Here is a 22,582-nt window from a genome sequence, read left to right as displayed (position 1 = left end):
AGCGTGTTCATTTGTAACTTGTAGGTTAACATTTCTTGGTGCAAGCTTTTTAAAAAAACAAAACATTTTAGGTTTGAAAATACTCATTGTAAAAATAGTAAAAATCAGCCATTTTAAAACGTAGCGTGTTACATGTCCCCAGTCCCAAGGGTAAAGGACACCTGTGTTTATTTACATGACTATTTCTTTGATGTGGTATCAGGCCTTGTGAGCTCTAAGCCAGTGGAGAAACATAGTTCTGATTCATAAAGAGACTTATGGAAGTGCATTTCTGCAAGAGGGACAGCCTAAATTTAGATTTAATAAACATTATTACCAATAATAAGCAACGGATATATAGAATACACTTTATCAGCTCATTCAATGAAAATAATAATAGCCTGGAGGATTATACACTAATTTTAATTCTGCCTTTTGGCTCAAATATCTGCATTTGCATACTGCAGATTGTTAAAAACAAACAGTAAGTCCAGACTATGTAGAATAAATATTATTTGAAATATCTAAAAATCACATTTGTGTTTGTTTAAGTGATGCAGCCTAATGCATATACAGCATGTCTGTTATTTCACGGTGCGGTGGGACCACATCGCTGGGTTGTGCAGTTTGATCGGAACATTATTCAGTTCCAGGTTTTAATCTTGTAAAACGAAGCTGCTGCAGAGGCCGATCACCTGATTCCTGTAATGAGCCCTGATGGTTGATTCATAACTGTGATTGCAGGAGTCAGTTTCATGTTTTCTCTGAGCCGAGGGTTGTTTTAATTGGCGATCAGTGTGGAAAGTGCACACACACACATTATAAATACACACACTCCTTTCAAATGTGTAAACACGGCCACACAAAGAACCTACAATGCTGAGAATTCATAATGCACGGGTTTGCCCAAGGTTACCTGTATGTGTGCCCTCTCCCCCGCTCTGTACACTGCACAGCAGAGATAGTTTAATTAAAGAACAACATTATCTTAGGGCGCTGCACGCCTTGCACTGCAGAATGTTTTCAGTGCTGCGTCAGGAGAGAAAGAGCCACCTACACCAACCGCTGCTTACTCTCCTCGACTCTATATGGCCCGCGCTCTCTCGATAGCTTTTAATGGCGTGATTGTAAAACATCTTGTCACATGAGGGGAGATACACCGATGTTTTACAGCCCCCAGCTTTCAAAGATGAGCCATAATATTGCCCTGTGTAACTTTTAAAACGGGCTCAGTGTGTGCAAAGAGTTGCATAATGCCAAAGCCCATTATTTTTAAATGCACACTTCAAGACGGAGTCTGTGTGTTCTGATGTGTATCATAAAGTGAGTACTTAAACACAAGGCCACAGATACGGACATGGATACATGCCACACACATGGGCCTCAACACACTTACGGGCTAGCAGACACACACTCTTTAAATGTGGCTGACGGAAAGAGAGATATTATCCAGACTGAAAAAATATTTGGAGGATCTTTGTGCAACAGAGAATACTGTAGTTTCTGTACAGACAGACAAGGTCAATGGTCTGTTTGGGGAAGGGGGGAAGGAAGAAATTGAGCAGCCCTGTATCGCCTCCCCTTCTTTAGAATAATACAAAAACAACCAATGCACTTACAATGGTTCGACTTATATAAAGCGAAAGTACCTGCAGTCTTGTTTCTTTTTTGAGTTTGTAGATCCATGGTTTTATAACAGCATTTGGTAAGACCAGGTGTAGTTTTGGATAAAAGTGTCAGTGTAATGAAATGTAATGTAATATAACTTCACCAGAACAAATGCATTTGCACTGTTGGTGTACTTGTTTGCTTTTTATAGAAGTAAGCACCTGCTACCTGCCAAATACAAAGTGCTGTGACAGGAAAACATGTGGAGTCCCCCTGCCACCCTGGGATAAGTCTACAACAAAAAGAAGCAGTTCTTAAATGAAAAGTAGTCAAATCTTAATTTTACACAATATATTAAATCTATTAACGGTGTGGTACCGCTGAAGTACTCAAATATTTGAATTAATTACAAGCAGCAATACTCAATTTTAAAAGTCCTGCATGAAAATGATTCAGGTGAAATAGCTGTCAACTACATGTAGTGGAGTAAAAAGTATAAAGATGGACCAAATGAAAATACTTAGGAAACGTACAAATACCTTTAAATTGTACTTAAGTATTGAGTAAACGTACTTCACTGCATTCAACCACTGGTTCTACATAGAAAATGAGAGGCTCGTAGAAATATTTAGTGACCTGCTACATCGGCAGGTGAGGAAAAAGCACACATTTCCGACCCTTGCTTCCATTATCTCCCGTTCTCTTTGAGCGCTGGTGTCTATACGCCCGGCTGAGCGCTGCCGAGAGGGCGGGCCGTTTAAACACAATTTTCCCCCCCCCTAATCAACACGATCGTAACCCCTGCAGAACAAAGGCATGAATATCCATTTCCAAGGAAAAGGGTGAGTGCCCTCTCCATGCCCCCCTCACCCTCCTCGCCCCGCCGTGTACTGTACCCGTTACCCTGGTAACCCCATGGCCAGAATGCAGATCAGGGGGACCAACGAAGCGGCCTCTCGTCTCGCCTCACAATTCACCCTGATGACGACTAACACTTTTGTTCATGGAGAGGGCAGGTGGGAGTTACAATACGCTTCGAATCACCCCAGATCTCCCCTTTACTCTCCTTTTCTCACCCCCCCCCATCCATATCTCCTTTACTTTCTTTTCATTTCTCTAAAACACTCTCAGTTTTTTGTGACAAATCCATTTTCCCTTTATGTTTAAATGTCCTTTTTTCTATTTTTGGATCCCCCTTCCTCTGATGGCGACTCCCACAAAGCTCACACACAGCAGAGGTGGCGGCGGTTTGCGAGAGGTCAGTGTTATCTAAACAGACCCATTGGGCTATTTGCTATAGCACCCTCCATCAGGCAGGAAGCTCTGAGGAATCAGCCCATCACTTCAATCAGCCACGACGGCATACGATGAATTTATAATGGCTGCGGCAGGGCGAGGAATAAAATCAGAGAGAGGGAGAGAGTGAGAGAGTGAGAGAGAGGGGTTAGTGAGGACAAGAGAGCAAAAGATGGAGAGTAATAGAGAGGAAAGTCTGTGTCAATGACCACTATGTGCGGGAGTGGGTTGTTTGTTTGCGGTCTGAAACAAACAAGTGACTGTTGAAAGTGAGGAGATGGACTGTGACTGTGTTTGACACCGAACTGTACAGTACGTGTGTGTGTGTGTGTGTGTGTGTGTGTGTGTGTGAGGTCACATCCTGTACATGCCTGTCTGTATACAATGTTTTTATTTATGTGTACAAATATACACCTGGCTTATTTGCCTATACGGGTGTGTGCACATGTGTTTATCGGCCTCTGCAAAGAGACGTAGTAACCTTATCGCTGCTCAGAGGGTAAGTACATGTGACAGTGGATATATACAAACTCTTGATCGATATCTCGATAGATTGTCAGATAATGACTCCTCGAGCAGATATGGAAAATTGCTTCAATATGTGTGTGTTTTCCTGGCTGGTGTGCAGGCGGGTTGGCTGAGGGCCACCATCCACAACTCACGGCCCCCAAAAAAAAAGCTCAGCGCGGTCCAGTCTCGGGCTCGGACTGAGTGACTGCAGCCGGCCCCCTCGCCCTCCCCCCCCCAGCACAGCCTCTGCCCTTTGACCACATTAACCAGACTCATCTCTCAGCCTCCTCTTATCACCTGGAATCAAACATTAAAAGAGGGAGGGAGCAAGAGTCACTCATAAAGTCGGAGAAATATGGGTGCTGAAGGGGGGAGAGATAAAGACAGTGGGAAGCAGAGAGGGGAATAAAACATATGGAGTAACTTGTGTTGAAGGCTGTACGGTAGAGGAGGATTGGTATGAAGGCAAAAATAGTTTGACTGAAGATTGTACCTCAATATCACGGCATGTTATGCTTCCTGATTCTCCGTTTTTTTCGTCGAAAACAAGCGGGGCGGAGTTCATCTGTAGGCAAACAGGCCGGTTTACGAGTACCGCGCCGCAATTACCCGTTACCTTGACTGTCGTGGGTTTTAAGAGCAGCCTGGCCTTGGAGTTACCTGGATACACCTGGAGGAGAGGTGATAAAAAGAGAAGAGAAAACACAGGGCGGGAAGGATCTCCCTATCTGAGTCCCGCCCCCAAAACCACATCTGTCTGCTCTGCTGGCGCCCACACACACCCTGCCTATCTGTCTGTCTCAATCAGTGTGTGCTCTAATAAAGCCAAGTTGTCTCAGCAGTCAGCTAAGCCTATATATGTTTCTCGGGCAGCCTCCCCTACACACGCACACACACACACACACACACACACACACACACACACACACACACACACACACACACACACACACACACACACGGGTGCACACACTTGAAGATGTCAGGCAGGTGGTTTGCTGATAGTGATGGGTAGGAAAATATTTGATGTCCCCAGCCTGGCCGTTTAACATTCTCAACCTGTGCTCTGACCTTAAAGAGTGTGCATGCATGAATACAGCGTGTGTGTGTGTGTGTGTATCCCTGTGTGTTTGTTCACTTAGCTTTTAGCCCCAGTTAGCCGGTCAGACCCCCACATCCCTATTAACACCCCCACGCACTTACACAGTCCTATTAGCAGGACATATCAGAGCCCATTTGACCTCCACCTTCTCCCTGACCTCTAGGTGGAGGTCTCCATCCCTCGGGAGAGTGGGTCAGTGAGAGGAAAGTGTGTGTGTGTGTGTGTGTGTGTGTGTGACAGGATGGGGGACTGCTTGGCTGTCTGACTGAGAGCAAACACTGATGGTCAAACACACGGCCTGCTCTACCCCCTTCCTTTTTCTCCTCCTTAGTGAGAAGCCATTGTGTCACGACACCTGTTCTTAAGTGTCAAGTATACAATTAAGTACAATTTCACCTTTTTTTCTAGATTAAATATCTGTAAGTGGACGTGGAATACAGCTTCAGAATGACTCCTTCTTACCTAGCTGTAGATAAAATCCATATCATCCTCTAGGTCCTTCTTTACACGTCATTATTTAACCATTTCTCGCAACAGATTTCATAATGTCTGACAACTCTTGGCAACTGAAAGGGTTTTATTATAATCTAGCTTTAGTATTCATTCTTCATGGTTGCAAAAACTGTGATAACAACAAGATATATTTTATACTGATAAGATTTTCTTTCACATCTCTGGTTCTTCTCCAGGTTCCCGCTAACGTCCTGGATAACTGGACTTAAACTCACACTGTACATTTAACATTTATATTCAATATAATATTCCATTCGTTACACACTTAATGTATATATATAATATCCTGCTTTATATTTTGAGTACATTTTAATTCCGACATGTATAGTTTCTACTTTTTTAATGCTATTTTATTTCTATTGAGTTGTTTACATTTTGAATTGTTTATTTCTAGTCTTTTAATTTTGAATCCATCCATCCATCCATCCATCCATCCACCTACCCACCCATCCACCCATCCATCCATCCATCCATCCCCGACAAACCTAATCATCTAAATCTGCCCCACTTACAGTCTTCCAGGATAATCGTACAAACCATTTCTTTTTCCAAAGAACTTACTGAAAATATATCAAATTGTACTCTTCCCCTTGTGACTCGAGGTCTCCTTCTCTGGGTAATATCTTACACTCTTGGAGCTTGACTTAAAAATGCAAGCAAATTTCTCAAATGTCCGATGTTTAAACTTTGATCATAATGACCTCCTTTAAAACTCTTCAGGTTACCAGTTTTTCCACAAATGAGACTTCTGTGGCGTTAGACAGAGCCAAGTGTTTGTGCTGTGGAGTCTAGATTTGGGTGAATTTCAGGAAAATATCAGCTGCTGCAAAGAAAGAGGTCTAAGTTAGAGCAGCAGATCTCGGCACGTAGAGAACTCTCCTCTGAGGTCTTTTTTTTCTCCACACTCCTCCAGCCTGTGTCTTCTATTGAAAGGGAACAATATGGTTCTTAATCAGCAGACCTTTCCCCCTCGCCAGTTCCTGGGTCAACTGATGGCCCATGCTGCTTTGTCGAAAGTGAACGGCATAAAATACATGTTTATGAAAAGGAGAATTAATCACAGTGGGTATCTTTGGATAAAGTCATATTTGTTGTTTTTTATACCCTTTCTCCAGTTCTGTCTAGGAGGGCTTTCATGTGGCTGTAATTACCATATTTCATTAGCGTGTGGAGTGTCACCGCTGGAGCATCAAAGCGGTTGGCTCTTCGCATGTGCGGCAACCACTGCCAGGGAAGTACACAACTATCTGTTTTTTTCCCAGAATAAATTCGCCCGCGCCTGTTTTTGAGTGCACTCTCTCCCTCAAGCTGCTGTCGATATCAAAGAGAACCCATTCCGCATGTGAAGTGCCCCTTGTGCAGAATAATAAAGCAGTGCATCATGGCAAAAAACTGTGAAACACAACACTCTCACCACCATCCTTCAATGCACACACAAGGACGCACACGCACATATATACACACGGACACACAAGGTATTCCTCTCTCCTTTGTACCTACTTTACTCTCCTTGGTACACATTCACTCCTTCTACTTCTGCACTCAAAAACAAACTATTTTGCCTCGCTGCATGTTGAAATGGAAAAGCAGTGGTGCAATATATCTATATATCTGTATATCCTATTCCCGTGCAAGGATTTGAAGCTTTTTTCCAACACTCGATGCATATATATACATATACTCACTTGCAACCTTTGGGGATAGTGCTGGGTTTATCCTTATCTTTTTTATTATTGGAATCCCATTACACTCGTACACCAAGATGCTTTTTTGCACGCCTCACAGTGCTACATTTGCCTTCAAAAATGCAGAAGTGAAGGTTAAAAGTGGGGGGTTTTACTTTGAAGTGTTTGAGGGTGTAGTTTCAGCAATTTGCCACAACCCCCTTATCAAGAATAATCTTCCCCACGCCGCAAACTTTCATGAGTTTCCGAATATCACGGGAAAAATGCGTTCAAATGCTTAATTGAATTTAATAATAATGTAACCAGTTTCAATAGGTCCTAAATATCAAAATGAGGTAAAACTGTTTTAAAAAAGTAACATATCTACATCCCAATATGCTGGTGCGTCTTTCTTGTCTAGTAAAAACACATAAAAGAGCCGTACTGATGGATTGATTGATATATTGCTTCAGTACAGAGACAATGACCTGCTAAACTGGAGCAGAATAAACATGGAGCTGTGAGAGTGACTGATTCATTTCAGGATAAACAACACTGGCCATGTTCATTGTGAAGTAAAGAAAAGGTCACCAAATGCATCAGTATGGCTGCTTTTTTCAGTAGTTTCTGGATAATATAGGTGTTAAACGGCATGGAGTTTAGGATTAATTTGGCTATAGCTATACAGGCAACTGTCCTAGTAAAATATTGGATTGATTTTCATAAAGGAATTCATAAAGAATGAAACAACAGGAGCTTTATCCTTTGATTATTGTCCAATGTTTCATTTTCAACTCAGGTTTCTTTAATAAAAAGAGGCTACAAAACCTCCCCAGTATGTTATAACCCCTTTATTATGAACCGAGCTTTGATATTCGTCCACCAGACGCCTTCTTGCACATGACCGGTGTTAACGCAGCACAAGGCCACAGCTCAATGGTAGGGCTCAGAGACGAGAACAATGGGAGACAATAATGTCTCAACCAGCACAAACACAGATGAGCTGGGAGTTAGTGAAGCGCTCCGCTCTACCTCACACTATCAGCGGGATTATCTAAAGGGAGAAGAGCTATCTGCGCAGCTAAACACACTTTTGTTTTTCCCAAAGCTTTATGGATGCCCTCGGCTAGACAGAGAATCAAAGCTCTCAGTAAAATGTGCGGTAACGTCCACCACACAGGACATGGTTAGCGTAGACAGACGTTCCCGGTAACTCATAATTACCAGTGTTAAAAAAAAATGGTAAACATCCCTCAGCAACAATTACAGAGCTGCTGCTCCTTTGCGTGGCTTTAACAGCATCCAAGTTCGGCCGATAGATACTGCAGGTGGCGTGAAGACACATTTTTGTAGGGCGACCCGGAACTTAGCATCGCTCTCCTTCCCTTTACAAAAGAGACAATGGGAACTTTTCCATTGGATTTTGGAAGATTTATTTGGAAGCCTCCATTTATGATACTTGTTCAACAGGATCAACTCCACAAATGTGCACTATATTTAGAAGTTAATAGCTAATGTTACGCTAGAAACATCATGTTTGCATCAATTCACATCACCACTGCTAAGCTAAAGGTGGCTAATGTTTGGCAGGATGACATTAAGTACTCTCCTTCAGTCACTTGTTCCACCAATTTTTGTGACAGAAGCTCAAAAATTCACGTGTGCGTTGATGCTTTTTCTAGGTTGTGGAATAAACTGCTCAAACCTAATTTCAGACCAAAAAAACATTCAAAAAGCCCATTGACTTTAAATCCTGCACCACTCTATAGATCTGATTAGCTGAGAGACATTGCCTCGCTGTGAATGTGAAAGTCTTGTGTTTTGTGGGCTGTGTTAAACTCCTCCGTGTGCTTCCGCTTTGTGTGCGAGCTGCAGCCAAACAATCCCAGCGACACACTTAAAATGCTCTTAGCGGCTCTGGCTGCCTGAGATCGATGTTCACCTTGGCTCTGGTGACTTTCACTCTGTGAGGTTATTGATCGGAGACGAGGCGAAGGCGCTGAAATATGGAAACACTTGTACACTTTTTGTGTCTTTCACTATTGTACGTTTCTTTCTGTTTCAGCAATACGCTCTGCAAAGGCATTCTTATACATTGTATAGGAAGATATGACTAAAGCTTCTAAGCTTCCAACCTTGGAGGGAAGTCCACTAATGATCCCTTATCTTGCTCCTATTTCTTCCTCTCTATCTTTCCAGGGACTTACTGAGAGCACCTGAACATCCTCTCTGGGCAAACACAGCAGTTTGAATCTTAATCCTTTTAGCAGAGGTGATTTTTAACAACTTCCTGGCCGCCTTTCAGTCAAGTCAATGGGTCTGAAGCCTGATCCACTGCAGGCTTCCTCAGGCCCAATAAGCCTTAACCTTGGAGCCCCCCCGCCTCCCTCCTCCTGGGGAGGCCCAGGCCAACAGGGAAGGAGATGAGGGGGGGAGGCAGGCCTGAGGTGTGTGCAGAAACCAAGGACCTGCCACATTATATGCTTTAACATGACTGGCAAATCCAGCACGGTTAAACAAACTTAACCTTCATTTGTGAAACGGTGCAAATCAAAGGGCAAAAAACGACTTGTGCAAGTAATTACCACCGGGGGAGAGCAACAGGGCAAAGGGAGGATGGAGGATGGAGGGGCAGGGGAGAGGTGGGGGTTGGGGTGGGATGAAGCAGTGGTGGTAGTCGGGCTCAGGGACAGCAAGGCGTTAACATGTTGAACGGGAGGAAATGGAATCAGTTTAGGCGAGGGGCATTTTTAATGAGTTTGCTCAGAAATTGATTTTCCACTGTAATCTTTTATTTATATGCGGCTGGCGGCGCGTCCCGGGCAGAGTGAGGGTCAGTCTTCAGAGCGGCCTGTCAGGCCCCCACTCCTTCAAACAACACCCCGAAGTCCAGGGAAAATGGTATTCTAGCAAAGGCAAATATTGTCCTGTCTCGGCTTAAGGGGCGGAAAAGCTGTTTGTTCAAAAACTTGCTCTTCACTGCTTTTTTTCTACTGTTTAGGAGAGGGGAAGGCTCTCTGGAAACACAAGTGTAAGGTTAAAAATGAAACGGTACTATCTCTAATTAATATGAATACTGTTCAATTAATGGTATTTAATTCAAAACATCTTAAGGTCTTGCTGGGGTCTTAACCATTTCAAAGCTTAATATGATTGGACACTTCACAAAAACAACATTAAACATTAAATTAAATAATGTTAGTTGATTAATAGTTTTGAATGATATTGTCATCTTAATAAAGGTCCAATCAAGTTAGTGAGAAACAGGTTTTATTTATGGGATTGTATATATTTATTAGCTCTGCCCTTTTTTAAAGTATGGTCATAGATCTTTTTACTATTTTATTGTTTTTGTGAAACTGTTTCCTACATATTTGGCTGTTTACTGCCGTTAGTGAAATGTATCTTGAGATTAGATAAACATGCAGGATTTATTTAATACATTTAAAGCACTCAGGAAATCCAAAATGATCAGAAAAACGACTATTGATCCCATATTATAAAAGTAAGTAAAACAAGTATAATATGTTGTGAGTTATTACACAATAAGCCATCAAATAAATGAACTGAATTGCATCAAATAAAATACTGGTTTACCACAATAACATTTAAAAGAATAAATCCTTCATTATTCCTTTGATATTTAGTGACTGTAATAAAAATAATATTAATAATAAGAGCATATTATATTATTTAAAGAAATCTATACACTGAATACACACATTTAAAAATGATTAACTATTTTGTGAAATTACTACTTTTTTCTTAGTGATTTCAAAATACATTATCTCTGAACTATGGGGACTTTAAAGTTTGAATCAGTTCTGTAGGTCCAGTCTTACAAAGTGAATTCAATTTGTACACAGAAATATTATTCATATATAAATAACCACACTTTTTATTGTGGTTTAAATGTGTCTGCATTAACTTTATTAAAGTATGCTATCCAAAAAGCAATGCCCTGTGTTTTTGCAGCTCTTCAATGTCAGGCTCTGTTCTGAGGCCTTTAACATTTCCACAGACCTCTTTGAGCTGTGGCTGAATTTAATATGTGACTCTGGCGCCACTCAGTGGGGAAACAGTGTAACTACAGCAGCAAATCCGTTTATTTGTGTTGCCCTTTACATTTCAATTGTATCAATGTTGATATTGTAATGTATGTTCAAGACATGGAGGGCCCTCAGATATCATTAATCATATTGCATTTTCAACATCAGTCAATATATTTACAAATGACATATTGTTTCCAAATTCTCAGCCCTAATGTTGAGTACATTTTAGATTTCGTCGTTATAAATAACCTAACATTATTAAGGTTGAATATCACTTATTCTAGTAAGGAACTTTCAGCTTCCAACGATGCACGTGAGTTATGTAAAAGCTTCAGTATAAATATTTAATATTGCAATACATTTCATTATGAATATTCCGACAAACTAACCACCCTTAATCTACATCATTAATCATCAATCATCTTTGAATACCTCTGCAGTCAGACCAAGATCAAGATCACAGCCGAGAAGCCTTTAACCTGTCAATACTATTGTTACAATAACATATTTCGATCTAAAGTAATACATTCGGCTACGATTATCTACACCTTCAGGTGAACCTGTTTTGAACTATCAACAGTTTCAGAATTGGCACATATTTGTGTGTAATTCACAAGATAGTGAGAAGCATCTCGATTTACATTACAGTCAGCCAGGACGTTTATAATGTCCCATTTGTTTCAGAGCTTTTATTGCCTTTTTAAGCATCAAGTCCCCTGAAAGTGACCTCTGACTTCACCTGTGCCCTGTCTAACCTTCCTCACTGTATTTGACTTCAACATTCCCCTCCTGAGGTTTCATTATTCCCATGATGCCTTTCTCTGATTGGCACTTGTTTAATGCAACTGTAGCACTGGTAGATTTTTAAGTGAATAGTGTTTTCCCTTTTTGGCCAGCAGGTGGCAGACTGAGATCACCTGTTGTGTGTTCCCCGTTATGCACTGGTCTGCTAAGTTATGTTTTCAGTATAATATGTTTGTTGTATACAAGAGTTCCTTCACCAGCAGTGTAACACACAGTACTGTAATGTGCATTTACTCTTTCAATACAGTCAGTTCAGTGCTAAACAAAGCATGACACAGGTTAAGCTTTGTTGCCTGCCAACTTGCAATATACACTGCCTTACACACTCTAATATTCGTTGGACCGCCTTTAGCTTTGATCACGGCACGCATTCGCTGTGGTAACTTTTCCACAAGCTTCTGCAACGTCTCAACATTTATTAATTTCCTGCATTAATTTTTCGCCAAGATCTTGTATTGATGACGGGAGATTCAGACCACTGCGCAAAGTCTTCTCCAGCACATCCCAAAGATTCTCAGTCGGGTTCAGGTCTGGACTCTGTGGGGGCCAATCCATGTGTGAAAATGATGTCTCGTGCTCCCTGAACCACTCTTTCACAATTTGAGCCCGATGAATCCTGGCATTGTCCTCTTGGAACATGCCCGTGCCATCAGGGAAGAAGAAATCCACTGATGGAATAACCTGGTCCTTCAGTTTATTCAGGTAGTCAGCTGACCTCATTCTTTGGGCACATTGCTGAACCTAGACCAGACCAACTGCAGCAACCCCAGATCATAGCACTGCCCCCACAGTGACCTTTTTTTTTGACCGGGCAGTGTACATATGTCACTAAATGTAGTCTAGATGTTACCACTGGCACATTAATTCATGGATTCTTGAATATGCATGGTGCTTAACAATAAATAAATACATACTTGAAGAAATGAATAGATTGATGCCACATATTTCATCCAAGTTGAGCTTACGGTGATTACTAAATATAGCCAATGTATATAATTCACATGTGACATAATACATAAATAAACTCGTATAGGAATATAAATGTATTTATAGCTGGCTGTCTTTATGAGGCTGATTCAGTTGTATCTCCAATAGTCAAACCCTCATGATCTGAAAAAAACCAGGAAAAAAAGAAATATTTTCAACAATTTTTGGTTTTCAAAGTTTATTTTTTCATTTATCTTCAAAAAAAAGCAAGAAAATATACTCTTTTCTTCCAGAAATAATAAATATACAATACTTCTTTATGAACAAAATGCACAATTTACAAAATAAAAGTGGCAACTGAGCGCTCCACCTCCTACACAGTACTGTTTTACTCTATGCATTCAACTCGTTTACCACAGAGTCAGAATAACTGTTATTAGTAGGTCCTACTCTCAATATTAAGGTCTTATTATTCTATACCATATTACAGATGTTAGTAGGTAGACAAGTTCCATTAGGGCAGGGCAACATGAAAACAAATCATACAGTATATCACAATATTTAAGACCATAAGCCTTGATATCTGTATCCTGATGACATTTTAGGGTAGAAATTTGAAGCTTTCACAGTATAATTACGAATGAAAATGTTCATCAATACTGTGGATTTAATGTCTTGGTAGAAAGAAGTGCTGGAATAATCAGGTAAATTTAATAAAAGTACTCCCCATTACTGTAATGCAGCCTTTAAAACAGGAAAAAGTAACACTTTTATTTTGCTATCCAAAATCAAAGACGATTTCTAGTCTCATATCCCAATACCGACATATTGCCCAGCCCTAAGTCCCACGCTACTTCTTAAAACATCTTTCCATTGTCTTATGTGTTTATTTATCTACCACAATACTTTCTTGAGGTTTGCAAACTCCAACACAGTCCATCCGTTGCTTGGCTGAGAGCTTATTCTGCACATTTGGAGACTCTAAAAGTTCATAAAGCCTCTTAAGGCTGGAGCCGATCCCTCCCTGTGGGCGGAGGCCGACAGCAGGATTGTTCCTCCATCTCTTTCCCTGCGTGTGAGATGCTCATTCCTTGTTTATCAGGCACATTCCACCGCTGTGGTATGGAAGAAGGCAGCAGTGTGTGTGTGTGTGTGTGTGTGTAGTGTTTGTCTGCAGATAAGGCTGTCTTGTCGTGGTCAGGAGGTGAGCAGCATGTGTGATAACAGCCAGGCTAAAAGACAAGACGGTGTGAGCGCGCTGTGGACGGAGGCTGACTGTGCAGAGCCGGGGGTGGGGGGTGTAGAGGAGGGAGGGGAAGCAGCATCAGGATGTAGCTCAGTGACGGAGATCTCTGTCCGTCTGTGCTGCTCCTGATGGGTGAGAGGAGGATCCACCGTCACGTAGCCGTTCACTATCCTCACATTAGGGGGAGGAGTGGTGCTGGAGGAGGGAGGACACAAGATAATCGGGGCTTAGCTGGTTTGGTGATCAATCAACAGGAAATGATCATTGAATATTTAAACAGAAAAGCTCTTTTAAAGTGAGCTGAACTTATGATCTGAATGACATCCCGACAAAGACTTAAAGGTTGTAACTTTTACTCAAGTGATCTTAAATGTCTAATCACTTTTGAAGCAACCAAGTGAACAGTAACATAAATGAGTACTTTTATATCTAATTTCCTTGTCTTAATACATCCATCTCACCTTAACTGTTATTTAGATTAGGCAGTGTTGTAGAAGTACTTCTTATTTTATCTCTATCACTTTATTCTCATTGCTTTTTCTTTTGTTTTATTCTTATGTCATTGTAGTTTTTGAGCAATCTCTGGCACAACATTTCCCTGAGAGATGATACAGTTCTATCTTATCAGTTTATATCATATTTTACTAAATCTCAACACTATTAGTTTCCAGAGCCCAATATGTTTTAACAGTGAAATCACTATTGGAAACAGATCCTCCTGGATATCTCAGCTGTTTACTTTTATCTTTAATCTACTATGAACTTATGTTCTTCTCATACACTTTATCTGTTTAACTCTTTAGTTTTTTATTCCTATGTGTCATTTTTGAGTGATCTTGGGCAGACCAATTTCTTTTGGGACTATAGAAGCTCTATCTAATCGTATGTTGTTCTGTCTTATTGTATCATATACTATAATTTCACTTGATACCACCTTATGTTAGAGTAATAGTTTGAAGTTTAAAATATCTTCAAAAGAGCTAAAACAAATCGGTCCGAATGCGGGTGTGAATCCGGTCTGGGCTCCTTTATGCCTGTCGTCCACCCTATCTCCCCTTCTCAACACTCACTCCCCAATAAAGAAGAAGAAGAAGAAGACATACTTTTATTAATCACTTACAGGGAAATTGCTTTCTCTACTCTGTTGTGTTGACACACATTAAACACACAGAGGATATACATGCACAAACACAGAAGAAATACATGCACACACAACCACATGCAGAGGAGAGAGGCAGCCAGGTACCCGGCGCCAAGGGAGCAGATAGAGTTTAGGTGCCTTGCTCAACGGCACCTCGGCAGTGGCCTAGGAGGAGAACTGGCACCTCTCCAGCTACCAGCTCACTCCATATTTTTTTTTTGGTCCGATCGGGACGTGAACCGGCGACCCTTCGGTCCCAAGACCAAGTCCCTACTGACTGAGCCACTGCCGCCTCAAAGGCTAATCTGATCCAAAACAGATCTTTAAATAAAGAGCTGATAATCATATCATCATAGATATCTCACCTGTCCCCGATGCGCACCCACAGGTCACTGAAGAGGCGGGGCCTCCCGTGTCCGCGGTGATTTTTGCGCGGTCGTTTGTGTCGTCCGAACTCCTCCAGCTGGCTCAGGCTGTCGGGGAGCAGGATGTGAGGCAGCTCCTCCTCTCCGAGGCCGGGCATATCCTCCGTCTCCTCCAGCTCCAGCTCCGTGTCCGGGGAACTGGTCATCCAGCTGTCTGTGGTGCTGCTGTCAGTGCCCTCCGACTCTTCAGCTGGTTTACTCCTGGAGAGGGAAAGATTCAAAGGCTTTATTGTCATGTTCACAATAACTACAGTGTCAATGATACTGATGACACTCAATACTTAACATAGTAACATAGACGTAATGATACAAGGAAGCTGAGGGTAAAAAGTCAAAACTTAACATTAGAATCAATAGAAAATATTGTAATAAAATACAAAATAAGTGGATATGTTCAATAGACAGATGAACAGTGTACTATAAACACCTGTGGCTGATCAAACCTCCAAGGTTAAGGAGTTCAGTTTATGGTTTGAGTCACTTCATATTCAGAAAAGCCCACTTAGTATTTTTTGACCAAATGAAAACAAGGTATATCAAATGCCTCCCTGAAACCTTTGACTTATAGACGGTAAATCACATTTTGTGAGTCTGAAATTCAAACTCTTTCACTTTTTAAATGTTATTGTTTGTGGTTTCAGGCCAATATTGCTTTGCCATTAACATCTCTTGACTTCAATCAAGGACACGGACGCCCCTTAGGACGCCTTGCCCTATAAACCCTTCCCCTGAGTGGCAGAAATCCCCTGCAGCCAACGTTAGAGGAAGTTGTAACTCCTTTGGCCGTACTGTTGCTTCAAAACTGACATCTGCCCGAAGCAGACCACCCAGAATCCCCGGCCTCTCCTCGAAAAACTTTTGCCACGCTCGTCTTTCCTCCAGTTACTCATAGTTTCTCCTCTCCTATTCTTTTCCTGTCAATGTGGCTCGCATATGACTTTGTGTTTCAGGTAGATCAACAAAAAGAGTCGGTATACACATCATCCAACAGTCTGTTCGCCAGATCATAAAGTCCTGCTGTAAACCCAGAAACGTTGAGTACCCCAAAGTGTGTAGTACGGGTCTCCAGCACATAGTAATGTTGGTAAATGTGCACAATTAGCATTAAATAGCATATGCAGACATTTTCAGGATGAAAAATTGCAGTTTTGGCCATGTTATTACTCCTGGTAGGCTTATTATGATGCATTTTTGGTGGTTTTTAAAGTTTTAGGGCACTCGAAGGGCAATTTCTGGAACTACATTAGTCCGAAATCGATTAATCATCCCAAATATACCTCAAAAACCACACCACACCAAGCCTTTTTTACTTACTGTACATTTCTAACATAACATTTTGGGGTACTCAACATTTCCAGGTTCACACTGTCGACTATAAGGGAAACAAGTAGACAAGAAAAGCTAATAAAAAATCCTTGCCCCACTCTGATACTACTTGACCTAACATGATAAATTGCAGGATGGATCTTGCTGGAGATCTCCTCGGCTCATTCATAATTGCTCATTTTGTCCCTCAGGTCATCATAAATTGAAAGTCTGCGCTTCTACTTCCACAGACATGAAAGCCCCCCCTCGGTCGGGGTGATGATAGCTCCAGTCCTGCGGTCAAGCTACTGTGGAGCCAAACCCACCTCCGCTATCCTCCGCCTGTCAGTCGTACGATCGCTGTATCAAACCTCCTGCCAATCGGTCCAAACACTCCAGCTCTGAGGCTTCCTCAAACACCTCTCGTTGTGTGGTGTCGGTCCTCCTCTGTCACGCCACCCTTGTATCAGGAAGCTAAACGTGTCCATGATGTGGTTGTGTGTGATGGTTTTGCGACCACAGTAAGTCAGTCCACTTGTCAGCTTTTAAACCGCCGGCTAAAACGGAGCGGAGGGAGATAGAGGAGCTGCGTGTACAGCTGTGCAGTGGGATATCACAGCTGGATGGATGTGTGGGGAGGTATTTACTGTTTTTAAGAGGGCGCCCCTTGTTGTTTCCAATTTCACCCTGATTCAAGTGGCTTTTGCTGCTATTTTATGGGCCCATGGATCAACCTCGTAAGAGTGGAGCTGCTCTTTGCCAAGGAATAGGATCACAAACACACACACACACACACACACACACACACACACACAGTGAGATATTAAGAGCGTTTGTGGAAAGGTTTTTGTGCAAAAATGTTGCGTGCCTCCCGTGCTAGTTTGAGTGTGTGTTAAACCCTCCTTGGCACCGTGCATTCCTCCACTCACCCTCCCAACACACACTTAGATGCTTAAGTGTGTGTTTGTGTTGACCCTGGTACCAGTGGCTGCTGAGAACAGGCAGAACCACCACTGGCAGCTCGCCCTTTGGCAGGCGGGAGAGAGAGGGGAGGAAGTTGAGGGAGTTGAGGAAGTATCAAAGGATTCCCGCGTAGCTTAGCTTCATATGTTACAGAGCACAATTTGGACCGTGTCTGCGCTTCACTCTAAAAAAACTACCGAGGTTAAATAGCTCGATTCCATGGAGAACGAGACGGATGTGGACTGGCTGAGTTGATGGATGTCCACATATATCTGCACGCCTGCCAAGAGCTAAGAGTGCACAAATGCTCCGTTTCACAATCCATACATTATTGGTGTGATGCTAGCACAGAATCCCACCTGCTTTTGTCTTTTTCTTGTCAGAATCTGCAAGTTTGAAGTGAAACGTGTGACTGACCACTGCATTTATTACATTACAACATTATATGTTCAGTAATGTCACACAATCACTCTTATTTATTCAGCAGATATTTAAAATGTGTAACCATAACATTTGTCAGCTTTTTATGACTTTCTACAGCAGATATTTTATTTGTTTCTTTGTAACCACAGTGCTTTAATGAAATGACACGCTCTGCCTTTTGTTACGCTCTCCTCTGCTTACTCACTCTGTGTCTGGCTCTGGGTGACTGGGATGCACATGGACGATCTCATAGCCTTCCTGCCTCAGGATCTCCAGCACGCTGTGGTTCCCCAGGAAGTGACCTGAAAAAGACAAGAGAAAAAGATTTCAGATCTAAGTGAAGTAAGGCAACTGAATTGTGTCTGCTGAGCATGCAGGTTGTCTGTAAGAATGAAAATAACCTAGAACGATTTTTTTTTAATGCTTAAAATTTGATGCAGAATCAACATCCAATATTTAGTAAACCCCTCCAAACAAAACAAAAAATCCAAGGGCTTGGCAATAAATCGATATTGTATTGATGTCATGATATAAGACTGGATGTTTCTAGTTCATAAAGCTGCATTACCGTAAAATAATGCTCTTAGTCATGCAGCAGGGGTGTCCAAACTTTCCCCTGAGGGCCAGATACAGAAAACTATTCGAAGGGCTTGGCCCCTCACTAGAGGTGGGGTATATTGCCTCTTAAGTTAAGTTTTAAGTTAGTAAAATCAATCAAATGATGCTTTATACTTGAATATGATTTAAGAAAACAAACAGCCTACATCACAGCTTCCATCGGGTTTCATTTATGTTCTTACAAAATGTGTTGGCAGCTCATTCCTTCAAACAGAAGCCTCAGATTGCTTATTATAAGGGGAAATATGAGAGAAGTACAATACAGTTTCAGGTGTGAGCCATATTCCATTGTACTTTTATAATTTGCTGGGGGGCGATTAAAAATGGACAACGGGCCGCAGTTTGGACACGCCTGTCTTAAAGCAATACAATAGCAAACACTACAATATCGTCATGATATACATTTTGAGGAAATTGGAAATTGGACATTTTCTTCACACCTCTCAGCCCTAATTTATCCATCCGATAACAGTTATCCTGCTGTAGGATTGTGGATTCTCTTTGCTCTTCATCTTCTGAGCCCACTTGTTCCTCTGTGATGACCCCCATACTGTCAAACTCTGTCCTGCACCTTGTATACGATTCCTTCAGACCAACATCAAACACGCGGGCCCAACCCCACGCTGATAAAGGCTCCTTTTTTTTATTCCTCCCAGCCGATAATCCTGTGTCACTCAACTCAGCAATAAGTTGTAATGTAGCCTGACATCATCTCCCCTACACACACACACACACACACACACACACACACACACACACACACACACACACACACACACACACACACACACACACACACACACACACACACACACACCTCGTTTCTCTCATGCAGCTTATTAACAACACGTTGACAATACTCAAGCCTCTCACTCGCTTTGTGTCAGGGCCTTCTGCTCCCACTCAGCTCCTCACCCCCCCCCCCCCCCCCCCCCGCCAATTTTATCATTATAATGTTCCTGATCATTCCTGAGAGTCAGAGAGAGAGGCACGTCGCGTTACACTTTCTTGGCAGCCGAGTTCAAAGGCAGCGCTGGGAGAGGCTGCAGAGTGAGAGGAGGCTTCTAACAACAGAGCATCGGCGAGATCACATGGGATTACACCGAGGGGAGGGTGTGAGGTTTTGTCTGGGTGAAGGTGGGTGTATCTATTTGTGTGTGTGTGTGTGTCAGTGTGTGTGTGTGTGTGTGTGTGTGTGTGTGTGTGTGTTTGTGTTTTTCCTTTGCAGTACCTACGCAGACTTAATACCAATTACAGAAGTGAGGACAGGGTACTGAGACTGAAATGTATGGTTGGGGGAAAATCGATCAAAAAATAATTGTTTTTTCTACAAAATACATATTATTATAGATACCAGTTCATCGTTATTTCAGGAATTGTTTAATTTGTTGAAAAAGTCCTGCAAATACCAGTTTTATTTTGGACAAAACCTATTTTAGAAATTCTGAAAAAATAGAAAAAAACGAACCTTAGCTTAACGAGTTTTTATATAACCTGCAATATTTTTAAATTGTGTTCAAAGACATCAATCAAATTGTGGGATACCAGAGATTCACACCCCTTTCTAAACATAAGACAGTTACAGTTACACATTAGCTTTCAGATCACACATTAAACTCATTAAATAGCAACGATAACCACCAAATTAAGACATTTATTAACAATAAATTGCTGTTACATGTGTTGGTTTGCACCTTAAGATGAATTGTAATGACTTTTGGTGACTCACTTTTTCCCCCATCAGGCCAAAATGTCAATTGTCAGCATTGTTAACATTCTGCTCAAATCACCGCTTTGCTGCACATTCCGGCAAAGTGATAGTAGCCTGTTTGTGATGCCATGCTTAGGGAAGAACTACAAAGGATTTCCTCCACAGTTGATTTAAACAGTTTAGACAGTAATATAATTCAAATCACTTCCTAAATGTACATACTCAAGAAGTACCGCATCAGAAATACCTTTACTACTACCAATTCCGTTCCTTTCTCGCATTCTTCTCTCCTTTCTTTCATCTCTTTCTCCTAACAACACACAGGGGCCCGACCCGGCTCTTTCAGTGACCGCACGCTGACAGATTCAACCTCCTCATATCTGTGTCAAGCAGCTATTTCATTAACTGCTGCAGCCGGGGGCCGAGCGGAGCGCCTCCTGTGTGTTCGGCCGGGTGTGAGGTAAGGCTGCGTGTTTGATGTGCTGACTCTACTTCCTTCGCTCAGCTGTTTTGCATAACGCACTCAGACAGAGCGGTGTGTGTTTGTTTGCATGATGAAATTGTAGTTTTCCTTCTCCGCCTGCAGACGACCACATGTTTTCCATTTCTCGGACACACCTGTTGTAAATCTGACGTTCTTAAAGCACTTAATCTGCTCAGGATCCCTTTTTAGTATTTGTTGTTTTCAGTATGCTGTAAACATGCACCTACTCCTTAAACAACTTATTGCATCCACATACAAACAGACACACACACACACACAGGCTGGCAAATCAAACGCTTATGTCTGCAACGCAGGGCTAAACACAGATGAGAATAAACTACAATCATACACTTATGCACACATGCCCCCCACACACACACAGACACACACACACACACACACACACACACACACAGCCTCAGGGTGAAAACCACCACTTGTCAAACTCTGGTAACTTGTTGTTTGAAATGAAATTGAAGGAATGGATGGTTCTCCTTGATTTGGGACAATTTGTCCAACAAACAAATGTTTTTTTCCTCCAAATTATGACTTATGGAAAAAGCTTGTTCAGCAGCTTTTCATCTGACATGTGTTTTGTTTGTTTCTGTGCTCTCGTGGTTCATCCCTGTGTGTGTGGCTGAGTGAATGGTACAGATAATAGCTTTTTCCGTACACTTGACTGTGAGTGGGTTTGAGTGTGTGTGGGAGGCTGGGCTGGGGTGTTTGTTTTTGGTGTATCCAGACAGTAAACAGTGTGGTGCTTCTGAAGCAGAGAGCAGGCCCAGCAATCAGCTGCTCCATCCACGATGTAATGAGCGCTCAGCTGACTGCTAATCGCTCCCCTGCTGACAGCATTGGTAGTACACTACAAAACGTGCTGCTGCTGCTGCTGAGTGTGGGAGGCAGTCATAGTACAAAGCAACCTATCCTCATACAATGGTTCCTTCCAAAGAGTTATTCCTCAATTTCTGCAGTCTCCTGCAAAGGTCCAGCAGCACGTGTCCAATTAAGCTTGATGTATGCATTAAAATGATTAAAAAATAACTAACGACTCTGTTTGGATTAGGAAAATGACATGGTTCGGGTTAAAATAACTGCAGATGTGGCAAGGTTAAGTAATTAATAAGTCAGAATCTGGGTGAAAATAACTATGGTGTTGTTACTTAAATACGGAGGTTATTGCTGGTTCACAAATATGTGGAATAAAGAATAAGTTATTTGATGTGACGTACACTAATTTCAGCTTCTTTTCATAGCTTTAGCAAACAGAGAACTCTATTTTGTGGTGTAAACATCAAGTGTCTTCTACAGGAAGTTATTGAAGAAAAATAATATTGAAAGAAAAACGGCAACAGAAGTGGAACAAGAGGGAAGCCATCGTGCAAAAATGTAATGTCAGTGTGTCCATGCTACATCAATCAAAGTGTATTTATACAGCCCAATATCACACATGTTACATTTGTCTCAGTGGATATCGGACAATGAAAAACTTCCAAAGAAACGCCCCCCAGTTAACGGGGGGAAATGGAAGAGACCTCGGGGAGAGCAACAGAAGAGGGATCCCTCTCCCAGGACGGACAGACGTGCGATAGATGTTGTGTGTAAATGAAAAAGATAATATATTTACACCAAAGTTAGTCCAAATGCTAGGAAATGCATGTGTCTATAAATAAGAAGATGAATCCAGATGTCAACAATCCTGTGGCAGCCATCAAAGAAGTATTAAGGTGAGGCTAAATCATAGACTGAATATATAGGGCTAAATACTTTGTGTTTTCAATCACAGACTTAAATCTAATTGAAAACATGAC

General features: G+C 41.8%; 1 protein-coding gene across 1 annotated transcript in view; it reads right to left on the bottom strand.

Moving 5' to 3' along the window:
- Window positions 1–12,689: 12,689 nt before the first annotated feature.
- trabd2b (TraB domain containing 2B) overlaps window positions 12,690–22,582 on the bottom strand; it is a 73,073-nt gene continuing 63,180 nt past the window's right edge. Inside the window, exons 5-7 of the mRNA XM_063890712.1 lie at window positions 18,164–18,260; window positions 15,208–15,468; window positions 12,690–13,896 (exon numbers count right to left, since the gene is read on the bottom strand). Of these exons, the coding sequence (XP_063746782.1) occupies window positions 13,653–13,896; window positions 15,208–15,468; window positions 18,164–18,260 (602 nt within the window). The 3' untranslated portion in view covers window positions 12,690–13,652. The remainder of the gene's footprint in view (window positions 13,897–15,207; window positions 15,469–18,163; window positions 18,261–22,582) is intronic.

Source organism: Eleginops maclovinus, chromosome 9 (genome assembly GCF_036324505.1).
Source record: "Eleginops maclovinus isolate JMC-PN-2008 ecotype Puerto Natales chromosome 9, JC_Emac_rtc_rv5, whole genome shotgun sequence".
NCBI classification, from domain to species: domain Eukaryota; kingdom Metazoa; phylum Chordata; class Actinopteri; order Perciformes; family Eleginopidae; genus Eleginops; species Eleginops maclovinus.
The sequence above is the reverse complement of the archived record's forward strand: the minus strand, read 5'-3'. Positions and strand labels throughout refer to the sequence as shown.